Source organism: Notolepis coatsorum, assembly GCF_963971535.1.
Source record: "Notolepis coatsorum genome assembly, chromosome: 6".
Taxonomy (NCBI): domain Eukaryota; kingdom Metazoa; phylum Chordata; class Actinopteri; order Aulopiformes; family Paralepididae; genus Notolepis; species Notolepis coatsorum.
In genome coordinates, this window is record NC_140170.1 from 84,642,506 (window position 1) to 84,664,143 (window position 21,638).

At 44.5% G+C, this 21,638-nt stretch overlaps 1 protein-coding gene across 1 annotated transcript in view; it reads left to right on the forward strand.

The window, feature by feature from the left end:
- The window catches only part of gnai2b (guanine nucleotide binding protein (G protein), alpha inhibiting activity polypeptide 2b), a 283,026-nt gene that overhangs the window by 192,964 nt on the left and 68,424 nt on the right, over positions 1–21,638 (forward strand). The window contains exon 3 of the mRNA XM_084317689.1: positions 3,367–3,508. Within this exon, the coding sequence (XP_084173815.1) occupies positions 3,367–3,508 (142 nt within the window). The remainder of the gene's footprint in view (positions 1–3,366; positions 3,509–21,638) is intronic.

Sequence of the window (21,638 nt, forward strand, 5' to 3'; positions counted from 1 at the left end):
AAGAAGGTGTGTGGAGAATGTGGAGGGAGGATGAGGAGGAGTGAGGAAGGCTCTTGCTGTGATTACAACAGAAGTCTTATGTAGTACAGGTCTAAAGTTCATAAAAATCCCACGGAAAATAAATGTTTTACAAAGGTTTTTGTATCCAGTAAAAATTCGCCATGATTATCCAAAATCGGCTGTCATTCATTTCGATGCTCTTGTCAAAATAATGGACTTCTTCATCTTCTTGTGTCACCTTCCCCCAATGTCAGCGCCCGGTGGTAAATAGTTTTCGCCATCAGCGATGACTGGTCAGTTCAGGGACCGTTCACAACCGGACGTGGTGACTCGTCCGAACGGCTTGTCAAATTACGCTCGCCGGAGGCGTAGCGGAGATTGCGCTCATCACCAATGCAAGAGGCTGCGGTCTCGACTCCCGGAGTCAGCATTGCTTGGGGCTTGGGCTGATCGCTATACTAACCCGTTTGGCTGGGTTAGGGGGAGGGCAAGTCATGGGTGGGAATCTGGCATTGTGGACAGCGATGCCTACAGGTCAGGTCTGGGCGCTTGCTCAGCGGAGGCAGGACTTGATGAAGGCAGCATGACCTCCCACGCGTTACACTTCACCAATGAGAGTCCTTGCTGCCAGGTGAAAAAAGGGTCACTGGCTGTCGCCGCGTGTGTCAGAGGAAGCGTGCGGATGACTTCAGGATTCCCTTGTACCGACCAGTAGGAGAACATGCGCACAACAAGGGGGGGAATTGGCACAACGACTAAATTGGGACGGGGAGAAAAACAGAGAAAAAAATCGGAGAAAGAGAGGATTAAAAAAATAATAATAATTATGCTCGCCGGATGTTTTGTCTTGTAACTCGAGAATGGAATCACGCAATAGGCGGCAAATTCAACTTTCCAACAATGTATTGGTTGATCGGCAAAACCAAAGCCCGGAGCCGACAGATGAGAGCAGTGCCGTGACGTGCGCGCGAGTGCGTGATGGCCTGCCGTCGGGGCAAATCCGATGCTTAAGAGGTTAAATGATTAATGAATCAGTCATTTTTGGGGGGGGGGGAAGCAATACTTTTATTCTGCACCTTTCTAAAAGCTCTGTGAATATGTTATTATTATTTTTTTATAATTTTTTTTTATGATTACTCTACATAAATATTTAATCTATAACACCTTTAAGCACTGACAAAATAAGTATCCGAAGTGGGAAATTGAACTCTGCTGTCCTTGGCAGCATGCGCCCCTCAAGACCGCCACCCGTCACTGCCACCCGTCACTGCCACCCACCACCCGTCACCGCCACCCATCACTACCCTCAAAGTTACATTTATTTCAACTTTGACTGCAGTTTCCAGTGACCTTTTCAAAGCGCTATCAATGAGATTACAGCTTTATGTGATGATGTAGCAGAAGTGACTTGGAGAAATGTATTCAACCAATTTTCCATTGTCGACTAAAAACACACTTAATCAATATCTTAAATGAAAAAGAAGGAAAAAGAAAAACAACTAACCGTCTTTTACTATTATGCACTCAGCTACTAAGGAATTTACCTTGCCTATACTGTGCTAATATGTCTTTACTACTAGGCACTCAAGCCTGTAGCACTTAAGTTCAACACTGTTTGACGAACAACGTTACTTACCCTTGGCTGCCAGAGTTATACCCTTCCTGCTGACTTGTTGTACAGAACTTATAAGTCGTTTTCGATAAAAGCGTCAGCTAAATTACTTTAATGTAAATGTAAATATATTCTCTCTGTGCTTTGGACTTCACCACCACATTAAAGACAGAGCACGACCGTGGTCAATGGTGATGGAAGATTGTGTGCAGGCAGCGTTTAGAAGTTGTAGCCTACTGCCTTCCCACCATATACAACACAAAGTCACATCTTCTAATCTTGACGTTAGTGCGCCGTGTTTCAAAAGGGCATTGTTTATTCTGGTTCGTGTTGATATTAGGAAACATGTTCCAAGCATTTGTGAGACATTATTTTAAAGGTAATTTTTTTCCTACCCAGACATTTTTTGATGTTATATGGATTACATTATTGATGTAATATAACGTTACGTTTATTTATTGCATGATTTTATGAAGAAAACACCAATGTTCAACATTCATTAATAATTAGTTGATTGCTTTGAAATAATTTAGTAGAGAGCAGTGAAGGTTGTTACTACACTATAAAGAAAAACAACATCCCAAGTTGTCTCAACTCAATTAACCTTGATGTATTGCCTCTTTTGAACTGAAGCAGAACAAAAACAACACATTCCCTGATAAATGCCTTTTACTGGAATATTCCAGAACGTTATCATTTGTCGGTCTATTTATGAATCGTTTTCAAATAAACGCTAAATGGTCGATAGTATATGTGTGCGCATGCACGCTCGTGCCGTGCTCTGATAATCGCTGCTATTATTTCCTCATGGCTTTTACAGTGAAACAGCCATATCACATATAGTGGAAACGCTTATATCTCGATGAAAACGAGTCTGATTATCCTAACACTGATAACATAGATTCCTTACCTGACATCAGATGGTATCCAAATGGTATATTCCAATTCCTGATCACCATTCGAAAAAATCGATAAGTATATTGATCCAACGTGTGTACAGTATAACCCATGCTCGCCGCGGCTCAGAGGCTCCAGAATGAACTCTGGTAACTCCGGCTGCATCAGTGGACTGGAATATTTTTTTCCCCCATCCATTTTCATTGAGTCCATTCCAAAAGGGTGATTTACCATCTGGGAGACGATAGGGGGCGCTTTTTTCACATCTGATCGCCGGCGGCCCTTGGATCTCCAACGGTAGGCTCGGGTGATGCAATATGATTTCAGATCGCTAATAATTTTTTTTTTTTTTATTCCGAGAAAAGCCGTGACGTGGCTTTCAACGTCACAATCGTAAACCCGAGATTAGCCGTGAGTGGCGCTCAAAGTGTTAAGGGAGTTTATTTACTTTGTGACACAATAGCCAAACAAATGCACTAGCCATCAATATCTTATGCCAAATGATTAGGGCCTATTACAAAAATGTATTAAAATAAATAACTGTATTTATCAATTAACAAGTCCAAGTCCTCGTCTGCATCTTCCGAGTCCGAATGTGGTCAATGCTCGAGTCCAAGTCCGAGTCCGAGTCATCAGTGCTCGAGTCCAAGTCAAGTCATGAGTCCTGAAAATCAGTCCAGGACTCGAGTACTACAACACTGGTTGTGGCTGGGACCGGCCTTGACTAGGCTCACCATGTCTTGTTTCCAATGTATAGGCCTATAATAATTATATTACCGTATTATCATTACCATATTAATGCAAAAGGCATATGGTCATGTTTATTGCTTTATAGATGCATTGTTCTGTGTCGTCAGGATCATCCATGAGGACGGGTATTCAGAAGATGAGTGTAAGCAGTACAGAGCTGTGGTCTACAGCAACACCATCCAGTCCATCATGGCCATCGTCAAAGCCATGACCAACCTCAAGATCGACTACAGTGACTCCTCCAGATTGGTAAGACACACACACACACACACAAACACACACACCTGCACACCCACACATACCCACAAGTAGACACACAAGCACACACACATGCGTGTGCACTCACACACACACCCACACACATCCTTGCGTTGCTATATGTCACCTCAAGTCCATTAATCCATCCTCCAGCCACGTCCTGACCTGACCCTCATGCGAGACCCCACCAAATTGGTTAATCTTACGACCCCACTCTCTCCTCCGGCCTCGACCAGCTTGCACCCATGCAAACTAAATCAGTCTCCTTCACACACCCCTCCCCCTTGGTTCACTGATGAGCTGCACCACCTGAAACCTGGCTGGTCAAGAAAACAGGTCTCACTGTTCATAGAAGCCTATAAAGAACAACAACAACACCGTCAACGCCACCCACTGCACATATTACTCAGGAATAATCCAGTCTTGCGCAGATAACCCAAGAACACTATTCTCCACCATTAACAAACTCCTCAAACCCAGGGACCACCTCTCTCACTCCACCACCGTAAATGCAAAAACACCTTTCTTATGTTTCCTGTATCGGGCAAAAACTGGGCAATTTAAAAAAAATTACGATTGCATACCTTTTTTGCAAAGCTTAGTTTTAGACTTTATCCGTATAGCACATGCATGAGTCTGGTCTCTTTAAATATAAAATTTATTATATTTTTTCCCCTCCTTTTTCCGTTTTTCTACCGTCCCAATCCCCTTCCTGGTCGTTGCGCACTCTACCCCCTACCGTCGGTCTGGGAGGGCGGAGACTATCACATGCTTCCTCCGACACATGTGTACCCAGCCCACCACTTCTTTTCACCTGGCAGCGCGGACTCTCACTGGGGGAGTGTAACGTGTGGAAGGATCACACTACCTCCTCCAGATCCTTCCCTCGCTGTGCAGGCGCCCCGACCAAACTGTAGGAGTCGCTGTTTACAACGACCAGGACCCACCCCACCGGCTTTCCCACCCACTGACACTGCCAATTGCGTCAGTATGGACGGCCGACCAAGCCGGAGGTACCGCAGCTGGATTCGATCCCACTGTCTCTGCTGTGGTAGACAGACGCTTAGTCCGCTGCGCTACCCAGCCGCCGAGTCTGGTCTCTTTTGAAAGGTAACATTCTGAAGTTGCTAACACAATAAGAGCGTTTTTTAAGTTACAACTGAGAGGTAGGAGCTGGAAAACACTGCAGTTCCATAGCCTCAAGTCGTATGTAGTACAGGTCCAAATTGTATACAAATCCCACGGAAAATGAGTGTTCGACAAAGGTTTTGGTAATGTGTGTACTGGTAAAAATGCAGCATGATTATCCAAAATGGCCGTCCACTTCCATTCATTCAGACGCTTAAGTCAGGACAAAGGACTTCTTCGTCACCTTCCCCCACTCTCACCCGCCCATCTGGGATCGCTTTCGGAGCAGACGCTCCTTGGCTACAACGGTGGTCAATCATTTGCGCCATCAGCGGTGATTGGTCAGTTCAGGACTGTTTACAGTCGGATGTAGTCAGTTGGCGGAGTGGCCTGTCAAATGATGCTCGCCGGATATATCGTCTTGTAACTCGAGACCCGAAGTACGCAATCGGTTGAGTGTGGTGGCGATCGAAAGGCGGCAAATTCAAGTTTCGAACAGTGTATTGGATGATTGGCGAAAAATGCAGCCCGGAGCCGGCAGACGAGTGCCGTCCGATAAAACAAAATTGACAATATCCACAACCAGCTGCCTCCTCCACCTGAAACCAGCCCCCCACTCCAGACAGTTCACATCTTCTCACCATTCTCTGAAATATCTGCATCTGACATGTCCTCAGTGGTAGCTGGTATGAAGTCCTCCACCAGTGCCTTGGACCCGTTCCCCTCCACTGTCATCAAGACATGTCTTCCCACACTCTGCCCACTCATCTCCGAAACAGTAAACTCCTCCCTGTCGTCTTGTTACATCCCTTCCATGTTGAAGCTTGCCACAGTCAACCCATACTTAAAATACCTGGGCCCTCATTCATCAACGTGTCTTACGCACAGATATGTGCTTAACCTGTGCGTACGACCATTTCTAAGCAAAGAGTGGGATTCATCAATTTCAACTTGAACTTGACTTCGTGCTTATGTGTACGCACAGCTCGGAGCACACTTAGCTGACGCCCAGTGGTAGAATATATTATTACAACAAGGAAATTAGCTTCTGTGCATTAGTTTCAACACTGGCATGTTCTGTATGAACCGTAATTCATTATAGTTCATTGTAAAATAGCAACAGTAGTGTAATTATGGTCAAAACCCTATAAATAGCATTTGGAATAATAGATCTTTCTCTCAGAATGAATGCAGCATGGTTTATATAGCGTTATCGGAATATACGGGGTGTACTGACTGACTGCGCTCCACGTAGCTCAACTCGTTATTATTTTGCGCACAGACCACAGAAACACGGGAACGTTTTGATTATATTTAAAAGGCTTTACGTTAAACGAAACAAGTGGAATTTCGAAGCTGTAAGCAGAATACAAGTCATATGAACACCCACGATATAGTGTTCTTCCCCCTTTTTACTGTAAGAAAGAATAAAAAACGCATTGCAATGACACCAGATAGTGGACAGACTATGTAAATATGATGATGGGATTCAAGTTCGCGTTTTTGTTGATCATAGGCATGCTGTCAGAGTATGATATCTTAATCAAACATTCTAGAACATTTGTCGTCACAGATCATGTCATAATAGAACATAGGCTATGGCATGGTCCATCGTGATATTGTGTAGACTGTTATTACTGTACCGGTACCACCCATTGTGACAACAGCCTTGTGAGTCCCGCACACAAACATGATGTATTGAAAGGCAGGCTACATCATACATGCAGTGAGATTCATTGTTCTTGTATATGCTCTCGTATTATTGTTTATATAGGCTACCCAATACTGACATCAAAATAGATTGTAGTATGCCTCTAGAAATCATATGCAGCAGGTAGAAAATTGACGGAAAATCCATCGCGATTTGGAATAGAATTGAGGAGAACTTTAATCCCTGAGTATTAATCAAACAACACGGGAAAAGGCAGTCATATTCCAGCACGGTCTTTATTAGTGTTTGCGCTGCCCAGGCAGCAATGGTTAATAGATATCATATCCGACATCACCGTACGTGTACACGTCTGTCAGCCTGTCTCATAACACGCTTCCCTCGGCTTAGTCCATTTTTCCACATTTCATGGGGGTATTCCATTACCGTATATGGTTAATCGGGGCGGTTCTGGTATGCAAATACTTAAAACAGTGCACGAGCTCAAACGTAGGATCAAAGTCATATTTATCAAGACAGGTGTGCATAGAACCTGTGTACGCACGTGTGATAAATCCCGTTTTTTTTGTGCGTGCACTGATTCTAAATTCTGTGCTTACGTGTGGAAATAGAACATTTTCTACGCCACGTTGATGAATGAGGGCCCTGGACTTGACCCTGACTCCCCTAACAACTACCGGCCCATCTCAAACATACCCTTTCTGTCAAAGGTTCTGGAGAGTCGTTGCTACTCGTAAAAAATTCTACCATGACTCCAACAACCTCTTTGAGTTTTTTCAATCCGGTTTCCACTCGAAAACACAGCATTGAGACAGCCCTGATCATATGTGACAAATTACCTACTGCTTTCCTCAGATTCTGGTTCCACCACCACCCTCAGCCTTCACCTCAGAGCTGCCTTTGACACCATTAATCATTCCATACTCATCACAGGCATCAAACACACCCTTGGTATCACCAGCACTGCCCTCTCCTGGTTCCAGTCCCACCTCTCCGACAGACTAAACAACATTAATTTCCGCCAACCACTGTAAACCAGGGTTCGGTGCTTGGTCCCCTTCTCTTCATCCTCTACAGCAGGGGTATTCAACAGAAATGTTCAGAGGTCCAGTTAGAGAACATTTCTTGCATGTGATCAATACCTGACTGTCAAATCAAATTAATTCACTATGATTCAAAAACGTTTTGACAATATTGTTTGTCACGTTATATGTATGGCTGCAGATATGTATAATGTTCTCTCATTTACTAAATAAAAGTAGGGCTGCATTTAAGAACATTTATAAAATGTGAAAATTATGCATGTTCAAATAAATTGCTTAACTTCAGAAAGATAAAATAAAGGGAGCAAAAAAATCATATATTTACCACATATATCCATATTTGTCTGAATATACCTGCATATAACCCCTCTATATACTTACTTATACACTTGCATATAACTCATAGCTCTGTATGATAACATGTACAAATGCTGTATATATGCTCACTACATATCTATCCACACCTGTCTGTACATACCTGCACATACTGTAGTCATTTTACGTATCTGTACATATCTATATATATCCTACTCTTACTAGTTACGCTGCCTACAGTATGACTACTACCATACTGTCTTTACACTTGTATCACTGTACATATTATACTACAACTTTGTACATACATCTGATTAGCACTACACTCAGTAGTACTCATTTGTATATTTTGTACCCAGTTTTATCACCTGTACATTGTATATTGCTGTTGCACTTTACAATTACATTTGCACTCGCTATATTTCATTTTCTTTCTACTGTCTCTTCATTGGTAACTTGCCTCTAACTCTCATCTGTCTGGACTGTAGAATCGCAATGTTTACCGCCTGGAATGCACAGACTTGATAAGCTGAGTAGTATCATGTGGGATGGCTTGCATGCAATTGGTCTGTGCATTTCCTCATCCACTAAACCATTACCGTAAGGACTACACAAGCTCCCCCGTTTACAATAGAAGTGCCCCGTCAGGTTTGAAATCATAACCTTACGGATGGCGGTGGGGCGGCTTCTGGGTCCGGACTCGTCCCGCATGTTAGTGACCTATATGCTCTACAGTCTACAGTATATGTTCCCACTTGGTCAGATCCTTCCCACCATTGCCTCCAATTCCACTGTTATGCTGACGACACCCACCTCTACCTCACCTCCAAGACCATCACTGGTGCCACCCATTCCACCCTCACCACCTTGCCTGCCTACCATCGTTAAAACATGGATGCAAAGAAACGTTCTCAAACTCAACTGCGATAAGTCAGAAATTCTAATCATTGATGGCTCCACCCCATCATCACCCCCTCTACTCAAGTCCACAACCTTGGAGTCATCCTTGACCAACCACCCTCTCGTTCCTCCCCCACGTCAACCACATCACCAAAACGGCCTTCTTCCACCTTCGTAACATTCACTGTCACGCACTGCTGCAGAAACACTTCTTCATGCATTTGGTACATCCCGGCTTGACTACTGCAACAGTATCCTCCACAGCTCCACCTCTACACCCCCAATATGTACTCCCTTGTCGACACAAATCTATTTTAAAGTGTTGTTTTTACTTGTTTTATATAACCCCCTGCTCAGGGGTTTGAACCCAGGAATTTTTTGCTGTGAGGCAACAGTGCTAACCACTGTGTGGTCCAGAATAAAAGTATTATTGTGGGGCCGTTTGAACAAAATGAAGATATAAATAAAAAAAGATGGCACGCACAGTGGACACAGACCAGACTGAAAGCTGCGTCATCACTGCCTGGGAGTGCTGACGTATCCAGCTTCTGGCCCGGCACACAGATGGTGCTCCCTCTGTGGCCACAAACATCATCATCATATTTCATCCATTTAAATCGACAAAGATTTAACCATGGTGGTAACCGTAACCGATGGTAACCGTGCTGATGATGAACGTATGTAGAGGATGATGTCATGCCAATACTCATGCACGTAGCTCATGCCTCTGTGTCACCGGTATTCACGACAAATCTGACCTTGTCATCCACAACCTAATGTTTTTTTTTTTATCTACTTTTTTCTCCCCATTTTCTATTTTTCTCTCTTCCCCAATTTCGTATTGTCCAATTCTACCCTCCCCTGTCTCGAACGCTGTTAGGCCATGCCTCCCACTGACCGGCTGCAATGTGGACGAAGCCTTGCATCACGTGTCCCTTCCGGTACTCGAGGAGGCAGCCGTCGCATCTTTTCACCTGTACAGCGCGATCTCTCAGCGGCGAGGGTCTGCGTGGGAGGGACACGCCGCCCCCGTCGCTTCCTGATTCGCACCAACCGACCTGTAGGAGTCGCTGTCCACAACGTCCGATCCCCACCCACCAGCTTCCCACCCCCTAATACTGCCAATTGTATTAGTATGAACGACCAGCCAAGCTGGTAGCAACGCCGAGAGCTGGGCTCGAACCCAGCATCTCCTGCGTTGGTGGCGAGCGCCTTGCCCACTGCGCCACCTAGCGGCCATCCACAACCTAATGTAACTGTGTATAGTGAGTCACAGGAAACAACTACCTCCAAGTTAATATCCTGTCCTGCCAAAGGTATTATTGGTACACAGATAGATAATAAATAATAACTGTGAAGGAAGCTGCATGCCCTGTCTGTGTCTTAACCAGGATAAACATGCGACAGAGCCGTTCCACATTTTCACCTAAAACAGCAACACTCCCCTGTCCACGGCGACCTTTCTCCAGGGTTCATTCCCACTGACGCTGTACTAATGCACCACACTGCTCTCTCCCCAAAGCTCCCGTGGAGCCACAGGCCGAGGCAGATTGGAGGGTGTTAAGTGGACTTTGCGCCTCTAGAACCGGGGCCAATAATAAAGACACATGCAGTGCACCGCGAGGACAAAGCGCTGCAGGCTGCTTGTGGCGATGGGTTTATTTAAAGCTGCTGGCAGGACACGTTCACAGAGCGCCAGAGCGGCGCGTTTCCATCGCTAGGCGTTTTCTGCGCTTATGGAAACACTTCGATCCTGCGAGCCCTGCTGGATCTCTACCTGTAGACACACAACACAGCCCGGGCAGGGCCACCAGAGTTGGCTCGTTTCATATTTTTTAACCCTTTCACTACCACACTATAGAAGGTTAACCCTTCCGTCTGTAGTGTGGTAGTGAAAGGTTAACCTTCTGTAGTGTGGTAGTGAAAGGTTAATCTTCTGTAGTGTGGTAGTGAAAGGTTAATCTTCTGTAGGGTGGTAGTGAAAGGTTAACCTTCTGTAGTGTGGTAGTGAAAGTGTTAACCTTCTGTAGTGTGGTAGTGAAAGGTTAATCTTCTGTAGTGTGGTAGTGAAAGCATTAACCCTTTGTAGTGTGGTAGTGAAAGTGTTAACCCTTTGTAGTGTGGTAGTGAAAGCGTTAACCTTCTGTAGTGTGGTAGTGAAAGGTTAATCTTCTGTAGTGTGGTAGTGAAAGCATTAACCCTTTGTAGTGTGGTAGTGAAAGTGTTAACCCTTTGTAGTGTGGTAGTGAAAGCGTTAACCTTCTGTAGTGTGGTAGTGAAAGTGTTAACCCTTTGTAGTGTGGTAGTGAAAGGTTCACCTTCTGTAGTGTGGTAGTGAAAGGTTAATCTTCTGTAGTGTGGTAGTGAAAGCATTAACCCTTTGTAGTGTGGTAGTGAAAGTGTTAACCCTTTGTAGTGTGGTAGTGAAAGCGTTAACCGTCTGTAGTGTGGTAGTGAAAGTGTTAACCCTTTGTAGTGTGGTAGTGAAAGCGTTAACCTTCTGTAGTGTGGTAGTGAAAGTGTTAACCGTCTGTAGTGTGGTAGTGAAAGGTTAACCGTCTGTAGTGTGGTAGTGAAAGTGTTAACCGTCTGTAGTGTGGTAGTGAAAGGTTAATCTTCTGTAGTGTGGTAGTGAAAGCATTAACCCTTTGTAGTGTGGTAGTGAAAGCATTAACCCTTTGTAGTGTGGTAGTGAAAGGTTAATCTTCTGTAGTGTGGTAGTGAAAGCATTAACCCTTTGTAGTGTGTGTGTTAGTGAAAGCGTTAACCTTCTGTAGTGTGGTAGTGAAAGTGTTAACCCTTTGTAGTGTGGTAGTGAAAGCGTTAACCTTCTGTAGTGTGGTAGTGAAAGTGTTAACCCTTTGTAGTGTGGTAGTGAAAGCGTTAACCTTCTGTAGTGTGGTAGTGAAAGTGTTAACCCTTTGTAGTGTGGTAGTGAAAGCGTTAACCTTCTGTAGTGTGGTAGTGAAAGTGTTAACCCTTTGTAGTGTGGTAGTGAAAGCGTTAACCCTTCATCATCGTCCTTTATCCTTTCTCATGTTAGCATGTGTTCTTCATTAGCATTCCTGCTTCTGTTCTTCTTGACGTGTCTTGGAGACCCGGCGAGGTCTGCTGTACGTCAACATCAGTGACTGTGAACGGAGATCTGTGTCATCCTCCTGATTCACACTCATTTACACACTCAAACAACCTGAATGGAGTGCTGTACTTTGACACACACACACACACACACACACACACACACACACACACACACACACACACACACACACACACACACACACACACACACACACACACACACACACACACACACACACACACACACACACACACACACACACACACACACACACACACACACACACACACACACACACCATAACAACAATCAGTGCAGCAGGCAGAGTTCATTAAAAATTATTATTATAAATGTATGCTGTCAGGCGATTAAAAACAATAATCTAATTAATTACAGGCTTTGTAATTAATTCATACATTTTTCACATTCTAAATGAATCGCATATATCAATATTTGCGGTGAGAATGCATTTGAAAGATATTTTGGAATATGCAATAATGGCCATAACAATCTGAAATATGACCTAATGCATTGCATTGAGAATATAATAGAATAGTCTTTGTTGTCATTATACTGCGTACAACGAGATTAAGAACTCAAACTTAAGGTGCTACACAATAAATCACACTGTACTCAATTATCAAATAACACAAAAAGTTCACAGTAACACAGCTAGAAAAAGGTTGCTATCAGTTAGGATATCAATATGATGTATAAGTATACTATGGATCTATTGCACATTGTGAATAGAGGAATATAAATATATTGCACTTAAATACGTATTGCACAGTAGTGGGGGAAGAGTAGAAAGGGGTGATATGGATCATGTTAGAGTTCAGGGTGGTTATGGCTCTGGGACAAAAACTGTCCTTAATAGAAATCTGACATGTTCAGGGGGAAAATAGGACGATAACAAGTCAATTCCATTTAATAAAACAACTGTTCCCGATGCGGGTGTGTGGGTGCTTTTACCTACATGGTTCAAGGAGGGTCTCCAGTCTCTGTCGTTTGTCCCATTCAGATGTGGACTAACTTGTGCTTACTCTAATTTAGTATCAGTGATGGCAGGGGGAAATGTGTTTGTTCCACACAATCTTCTATTGCAGATTGGAGATCTAAAACAGTTTCATTTGGATACTTGATTCATTACAGCACTATCTCTAAGTAATGGACCTATGATTGTTTGTGCCTTTTTTAGGGGAAATTGAGCTACATTATAATGTAAATGGTAAATGGTGCATTTATATAGTGCTTTTATCCAAAGTGCTTTACAATTTGTTCCTCACATTCACCCATTTACTCACATTCACACACCGACGGTGGAGGTGACCATGCAAGGTGCCAACCTGCTCATCGGGAGCAGTTAGGGGTTAAGTGTCTTGCTCAAGGACACTTCAACACGCTGCCGGGAGGAGTGGGAGTAGAACCGGGAACCTTTCCGATTACCAGACGACCGCTCTACCTCCTGAGCCAATGCCGGCCAAACGATACCATAATGTAAACGATACCAAGCAGGGCTCTTTTGCTTAGAGGTCGCTGTTCGATGGCTGCATTACAGATTCTACCTTTAAGAACAAATCCGTATTTAGCATGACTGCCTGGCCTTGTAAGTGTCATAATGTGTGTCATCTTCAAGGTGAAAAATTCAAAGATTCAAAGAAAAATACACAATTGCGGGACTGTGGGATTGAGGGGAACATGAAAAATAAAAAAATCTAATACTTAACCCTTTCACTACCACACAACAAAGGGTTAACACTTTCACTACCACACTACAGAAGGTTAATCCTTTCACTACCACCCAACAAAGGGTTAACACTTTCACTACCACACTACAGAAGGTTAATCCTTTCACTACCACACTACAGAAGGTTAATCCTTTCACTACCACCCAACAAAGGGTTAACACTTTCACTACCACACTACAGAAGGTTAATCCTTTCACTACCACACTACAGAAGGTTAATCCTTTCACTACCACACAACAAAGGGTTAACACTTTCACTACCACACTACATATTGTTCAAAAGAGAAATCTTAAAATCTTTAACCCCCAAACCTTTTTGGAGGACATTGCTACTAATAATAGTCTATGTTTAGCAGGGTCTGATAATGTGCAAACTGCACTGAATTCTTTTATAAAGACATTTAATTGCTTTGTAGATAAACATGCTCCTTATAAAAGGACTAGGATTAAGGATAGGGTGGCACTGTGGTTCTCAAGTGAGCTATCAGCATTATTTTCTGAGCGGAACTCTGCGTGGTCACGTGCTAGACGCACTGGGGATACGCAAGACTGGCTTTCCTTCAGACAACTTAGAAATAGAACTACTGCAGCTGTGAGGAAGGCTAAATCTGATTACTTTTTAGACTTAGTCTCGAATTCCTACTCTAACCCAGCTAAATTCTGGGGTGCAGTAAACCTGTCAAAAAATAACCCGGCTACATTGCCATTGTGTATTCATGTGGCTGATTGTAAAATCTCGGATCCTCAGGAAATTTGTCTTGCTTTCAATAAACACTTCATTGAGGCTGGGTCCTTATTTGACAGGTTGTCTACTGGGCTGGCTCCACTGGATGTTGACTCTGACCCTAGCCCAATCTTCGATCATGCCTTGTGTGTACCTACATTTTCCTTCCAGCCATTTTCATCTAGTGAAACTCTCAATATCTTGCAATCCATAGACCCTAAGTGTTCTACTGGTGTGGACAATTTAGACTCTTTTTTTATAAAACTGGCAGCCCCTGTCATTTGTGAGCCATTGTCACACATCTTTAACCTTTCTATTGCATCTGGCATAGTCCCGCAAGTGTGGAAATCTGCCAAGGTGCTCCCCTTGCATAAAGGGGGGGATAGGGATAAGATGGATAACTATCGTCCTATCTCCAAACTATCATGCCTAGCCAAAGCACTGGAGACCTTGGTAAACAACCAATTAAAAACCTTTTTCTCAAGTTGCTCAGTGCTAAGTACTCACCAATCAGGTTTCAGAGCAAATCATAGTACTATTACAGCTGTTACTTTGGTCACTAATGACATTATTTCAGCCCTGGACAATGGGAAGCATTGTGCAGTTCTCTTTGTAGACCTCAGTAGACCATCACTTGCTTTTGAATAGTCTAGCTAGCATTGGCCTGGATAAAGCCGCTTGTGCTTGGTTTCAGGACTATTTATCTTCAAGGTGTCAATCTGTGAATTCAGGTAACTTTCAATCTGATTTACTGCCATTGTCTAAGGGTGTACCACAGGGTTCGGTATTGGGGCCGGTCCTCTTTACAATCTATATTAATGATATTGTTTCTAGTCTTTCAGAACTAGCAGGTTGTCAGGCTCATCTTTATGCGGATGATACAGTTGTCTACTGCATTGCGGATACTGTTCAGGAAGCTATTGTGAACCTGCAGCTTGCGTTTGACACTCTCCAAAATGCTCTAGCTAAGCTCAAGTTAGTGCTTAATGCTAGTAAAACCAAGTCTATGATGTTTTCTAGAGCCAGGATTATAGATTATGACATGCTACACCTAACAACAGCAAATGGTTTGTATATTGAAAGAGTTAGTGAGTATAAATATCTTGGTATATGGCTGGATGATAAACTTTCTTTTAAATTCCATATAGATAACCTAGCTACAAAATTACGGCAAAAGATTGGTTTCTTGTACCGTAACCGCGCTAGTTTTCCTATGTTCTGTAGGAAAAGAATTATACATGCTGTTTTTTTGTCAATATTGGACTATGGTGATGTCATTTACAGGCATGCGTCTGCGTCTACATTAAGGCCTTTGGATTCTGCCTACCACTCCGCCCTAAGATTTATTACGGGTGACAAATATGATACTCACCATTGTCTTTTGTATGAGAGGGTAGGCTGGCCATCTCTCTCGTTGCGACGTAGTTATCATGGGTATCTTTTTATCTACAAAGCAATTATTGGCAACCTTCCACCTTATATTACATCTTTGTTGGTCTGGAGTGCTGTCACCTACCAAACTCGTTCGAATGATCGGCTTGTGCTCAGGGTGCCTCGAGTTCGGTCTGAGCTTGGAAAATCTGCCTTCTCCTACGATGCTCCATACACATGGAATACCCTGCAAAAGACTCTAAAGCTCGGAACATTCCCGTCATTCATGGAGTTTAAAGGCATTGCACTTGACCTATGTACTGAATCATGTAATTGTTTTTAATCCATCATTGTAGTAATTGTAATTCATTGTAATTATTAACTGTTATGATATTTGTGTCCTTTGTTAACTCGTCATCACTGTAAATGAGGGAAACCTCAGTGCTTTCACGAGTATAAATAAAGGTTTGAAATGAAATGAAACATATATATATGGGGCACGACAGTGGCTCAGGAAATAGAGCAGTTGTAAAGCACTCTGTGGGTCTGAAAAGTGCTACATGTAAAAAATAATACTTGACTTACTAACCCTGCATGTGATGAACATAGACCAGCCTTTGTACACTCCATCAGTCAGATCTCAGAGTTTTGTGAACTCATTCCTGTGGAGCAGTCTGTCTCTGTGAGAGGTTCTCTATGGGTGAACACAGTGAACACAGCGTGGACGGGCCAGGGCACTATAATTGCCTTGGCTGGGCGTGTGTGAGGGCATGTGTAATGGAAGAGATAAATCTGACACGTACAACATATAGTCACAGAGGACGGCCTCAACCCCTCCAGCTTTAACCACCACTGCAGCAGTCCTTCTCAGTAACAACACACATCATCTCATTACACACTCAAACCAACCACACACACTGTACACTCATAGAGAACTTCTCACAGATATGCATGCAGTGCACACACACACACACATACGTGCACACATAAATGTGTATGAATACATACACACCCGGACCCGTCATCTAACCTATTTACATTCACAGCGCTGCTGAGAGAGAGAGAGAGAGAGAGAGAAAGAGAAAGAGAGAAAGAAAGAGAGAGCAAGGAAACCTATCCACTGCTACTACCATACTTTGCTACTACAGCCTTGAATTATTTATGACTGTTTGCTGTGCAGTCAGACACTGAGTAACACCCATATACACAGTGTCTCACAGCTCTTCCATTCATGCGGCCCAGAGAGGTTGGCCATCATGCTGTAGGTTGCAATATATCTGAACCTTTGCCTCCTTGACCCAGACAGTCATAACTAACCGTTATTTATTCATCTATGTGTCTACTGATCAGAATCATTCACAAACCTTTTGCTCCACCTTGACTCCATTTGACTCCAACTGCTTGGGCAGTTCCTCAAAGTGATTTCTGTGTTGGCTTCGTTGATTCTGCCTCATAAAGCATACAGTACGTCCTGGGCTTCATGTGCTAGACGCTCTGATGAAATACTGGGCAGATCAGACCTATGTATAACATATTGTAGATCATGTACATATTGTGGACATATATATTCTATGTTTTTTTTTTCTCTCTCTCTCTCTCTCTCTCTCTCTCTCTCTCTCTCTCTCTCTCTCTCTCTCTCTCTCTCTCTCTCTCCCAGTGAGTCTCTTTATAATCAGAATATTTGTTAAGTAATTTTCATAAAAGAAACGTGTCTTGGTGTTTTCTCGCACAAAGAGGACAACGAAACAACTAATCTCTAGATTGATATACGGTAATGGAATATAAAATTGGAATATATAAATTGAAGATTTTGAATCTGAGGTGTGACAGTATGTAGTATTAGGGGTGTAATACATGGAATATACATGTTCAGGGGTGGGGAGAATATCTTCTTGCTGTACATGATATAGAGTTTATATACACAGCCTTACCTATTGCACTCGAGGACACGGTGGAGTAAGAGTCACATACTGAAGCTACCACTGTATAAATGCATGTGAAATTGTGTCTGTGTAACCAAGTCTGTCAGTTTCCCCCCAGGAATCAATACCATAAACTACTACATTTATATTGTTCTGCCAGCCTCCCCTTCCCTACACACACACTCTCTCTCTCTCTCTCTCTCTCTCTCTCTCTCTCTCTCTCTCTCTCTCTCTCTCTCTCTCTCTCTCTCTCTCTCTCTCTCTCTTTCTCACTCTCTCTCTCTCTCTCTCTCTCTCTCTCTCTCTCTCTCTCTCTCTCTCTCTCTCTCACACACTCTCACACACTCTCACACACTCACACACACACACACACACACACACACACACATCTTCGGGCGCGGGTTAGATTCCAGCGAGAGGTGAGGGACTGCAACATTATGTGCTTCACGGAGACATGGCTGAAACCAGCAACTCCGGATCACAGCATCTCTCCTTCGGATTCCTTCTCCGTCTTCCGAGCGGATCGCACAAAAGCCTCCGGTAAGGGCACTGGAGTGGGGGTCTGTCTCCTCACAAACAACGGCTGGGTAAGCCCAAAGGAGATAAAGATACTCTCCAGTTCATGCTCCCCGGACATGGAACATCTGTCCATTCAATGTCGCCCGTTTCATCTCCCCCGAGAATTCACCGCCATTATCATGATGGCGGTGTACATCCCACCCCAAGTGAATACCGCCAGGGCCCTGGCGGACCTACAGGGGCATCTAAACATCCACCAGATCAAGCACCCGGACACAGCCATGATCGTAGCCGGCGATTTCAATCAGGCGAATCTGAAGAAGGTGATGCCAAACTTCTTCCAGCACATCGCCTGCTCCACAAGGGGAGGAAATACGCTGGATCATTGCTACACCCCGTTCAGAGCCGGTTACAAGGCAGTACCGGCTCCTCCATTAGCGGGAGCTACAAGCACATCGGATCACGACACCATTATGCTCATACCTGCTTACAGGCAGAGATCACGTGACGCTGTTGTGTCACGTGAGGTAAAGACGTGGTCCGACCAATCAGAGGCAGTGCTACAGGACGCACTTGATGACATCGACTGGGGTATGTTTCAGGCAAGCTCCAGCGGCGACAGCGAGTTCGCGGATGCTGTTGTTAGTTTTATAACAACACTTGCGGATAACATTGTCTCCACGAAGAAGGTAAGGGTCTTCCCGAACCAGAAACCGTGGGTTGACAGTACTATCCGAGCAGCTCTGAAAACTCACACCACTGCTTATAACCTGGGCAGAACATCAGGAAACATGAGGAGTATAAGGCTACAGTCTATACCAGGGTTTCCGTTAGAAAAAATTGTTGCCGGTCTCCGTGACCTGCAAGATTTCAATCTACCGGACAAATGAGATTAATTCCGGTCATAGTTTATTGAGCTTTAAAACAATTTATAGGCAGACTATATAAAGAATGTCATCCTCAAGGCATGTAGATTTATAATATTATTATTTAAAACTAGGCTACTTTTGCGTATACAGTCATTAATATATTCAAAATAAAATAAGTCCCTCGATACTCCGTGCTGCTGCTGACTTGAAATAAAATAGACCGCGTATGTGGGCAGTCGGTCCGACACTAAACAGCAGTCTGTTATAATCACATTTTTATGAGCTAACGAATTCCGTTATATTGGACATTTGTATTAATTATATCAAGCGAAGAACTGAGAAATTTTGCAGAGAGAGACGGCAACATTATCGTGGCCGGGTTTGCATGATGTATATCTCCACCTCCCAACGACTTGGTGCTTGTCATAATGTCCGGTGAAAACAACTCCCTCCAAGCACAACTTGACCACCCGAACCGTACCAAAACAGGCCAAAATTAAATAGCCCATGCGACGAACGATTCATTACATTCGTTTCATCGTTGCTCCACCAAGCAGCCGGTCCAACAATGAAAGCTGTTATCAGCGCGAGTCGGCCGCAGTTAGTTTGCAAGAAGCATCCAGCTGCAGACCCGCAGAGCAGCTTTCCAGGTCTGGGGACCGCACTGTGCCAGCAAAGCTGGTGGGTTCTGTGGGTCTGCAGCTGCATGCCTTCCGCAAATCCAGCAGCAAGCTCTCGCTGAGCGAAGCAACGACAACAAACGCAATGATTGTTTCGTTCATCGCATAGGCCACCCAACTCCAGCCCATCCAAATACAATTCAAATAATCAAACTGTGCCCAGAGGGAACTATTTTCACCGGACACTATGACCGGAGAGATTAAATATGTCGGACTTCAACAGATTTTGCCGGTCAAATACCGGTAATTACCGGCTAATGGAAACGCTGGTCTATACTCTGCGCAAGGCTGTAAAGCTTGCTAAGAGAACATACACTGACAAGATGGAGGCACAAATGGCACAGAATGACACAAGAGGTTTATGGCGAGGGCTACGGACGATAACTGACTACAAAGTCAGTGACCCCTCAATGGGGAGTGCCGACGCCTCTCTCGCGGATCAACTCAACTCCTTTTATGCACGGTTTGGTGCAAACAGCGGCGACGCTAGCTCACCGGCTAACGACGTCACTGAGGCGCCGGCCGTTGTGGAGGGGGCATCCGCGCGGGGGGGGGGGGCACTCTCTCATTGACGGAACACAGTGTGAGGCGAGCATTTATGCGGGTGAACACCAGAAAGGCAGCTGGCCCAGATGGCATAACAGGACGTATAATTAAGTCCTGTGCTAACCAGCTAGCCCCAGTTTTCACCACCATCCCTGGCTGAATCCGTGGTTCCTGCCTGCTTCAAGGTGTCCACTATAATACCGGTACCAAAGAAATCCTCCCCAACAGGTCTTAATGACTACAGACCGGTGGCACTCACCTCTGTGGTCATGAAATGTTTTGAGAGGCTGGTTAAGGATTACATTTGTGCCTCCCTCCCCAGCGATATGGACCCTATGCAATTTGCATACAGGCCAAACAGGTCCACTGACGATGCTGTCTCCCGAGTACTGCACAGCACCCTCTCTCACCTAGACTGCCAGAAGGGGGGCTATGTGAGACTGTTGTTCATTGACTATAGCTCAGCGTTCAACACCATAGTCCCCACCAGACTGGTGGACAAGCTGATCGAGCTGGGTCTGAGCTCCGCTCTGAGCGCCTGGATACTGGACTTTCTGAGTGAAAGGCCCCAGGCGGACAGGGTGCGGGGTCAGACCTCCAACACCATCACCCTGAGTATCGGGTCCCCCCAGGGCTGTGTCCTGAGCACCCTGCTGTATTCACTATACACACATGATTGTGTGGCCAAGTTAAGCTCAAACTCCATAGTGAAGTTTGTGGACGACACAGTGGTGGTGGGGCTGATCTCTGACAACGACGAGAAGGCCTACCGGGAGGAGGTTAAGGTACTGGAACGCTGGTGCCAGGACAACAGCCTGCTCCTGAACATTGGTAAAACCAAGGAGCTGATCGTGGATTTTAGGCGAACACAGCAGGGGACACACACCACTGAGGATAAACGGGGCTACCGTGGACAGGGTGAGCAGCTTCAAGTACCTGGGGGTCCACATCTCAGAGGATCTGACATGGACAACACACATAGACTCAGTCGTAAAGAAGGCGAAGCAGCACCTCTACCACCTGAGATAGGTAAGGAAGTTCAGAGTATCGGGAAGATACTCCAGTCCTTCTACTCCGGAGCTGTAGAGAGCATCTTGACTGGAAACATCACTGCCTGGTATGGAAACAGCACGGCACAGGACAAGAAGGCCCTACAGAGAGTGGTGCGCTCAGCTGAGCGTACTACGGGTATTGCACTACCACCCCTGCAGGTCTTATATAACAAGAGGTGCAAATCCAGAGCCTGCAGGATAATGAAAGACCCTCACCACCCCAACAACAGCCTGTTCAAGCTGCTGCGGTCAGGCAAACGCCTGCGAACACCAGCAACTAGGACAGAGAGACTTCAGCTCAGCTTCTTCCCCCAGGCCATCAGAGTCTTGAACACTGAACTCTCCACACACAAGCACACATGAGCACACACACAACACACACACACACACACTAGCAGTCACTTTAGCATGAACACACACATACACATGCTGCACACGCTCACACTCATGGTCACTTTACACAATGAAAGGTCACTTTAAAAACAAGAACGGGAATGGTTCTTGTATAGTAAACAGATGGATAGCAAGCTAGCATAAGGACACATAGTATAACT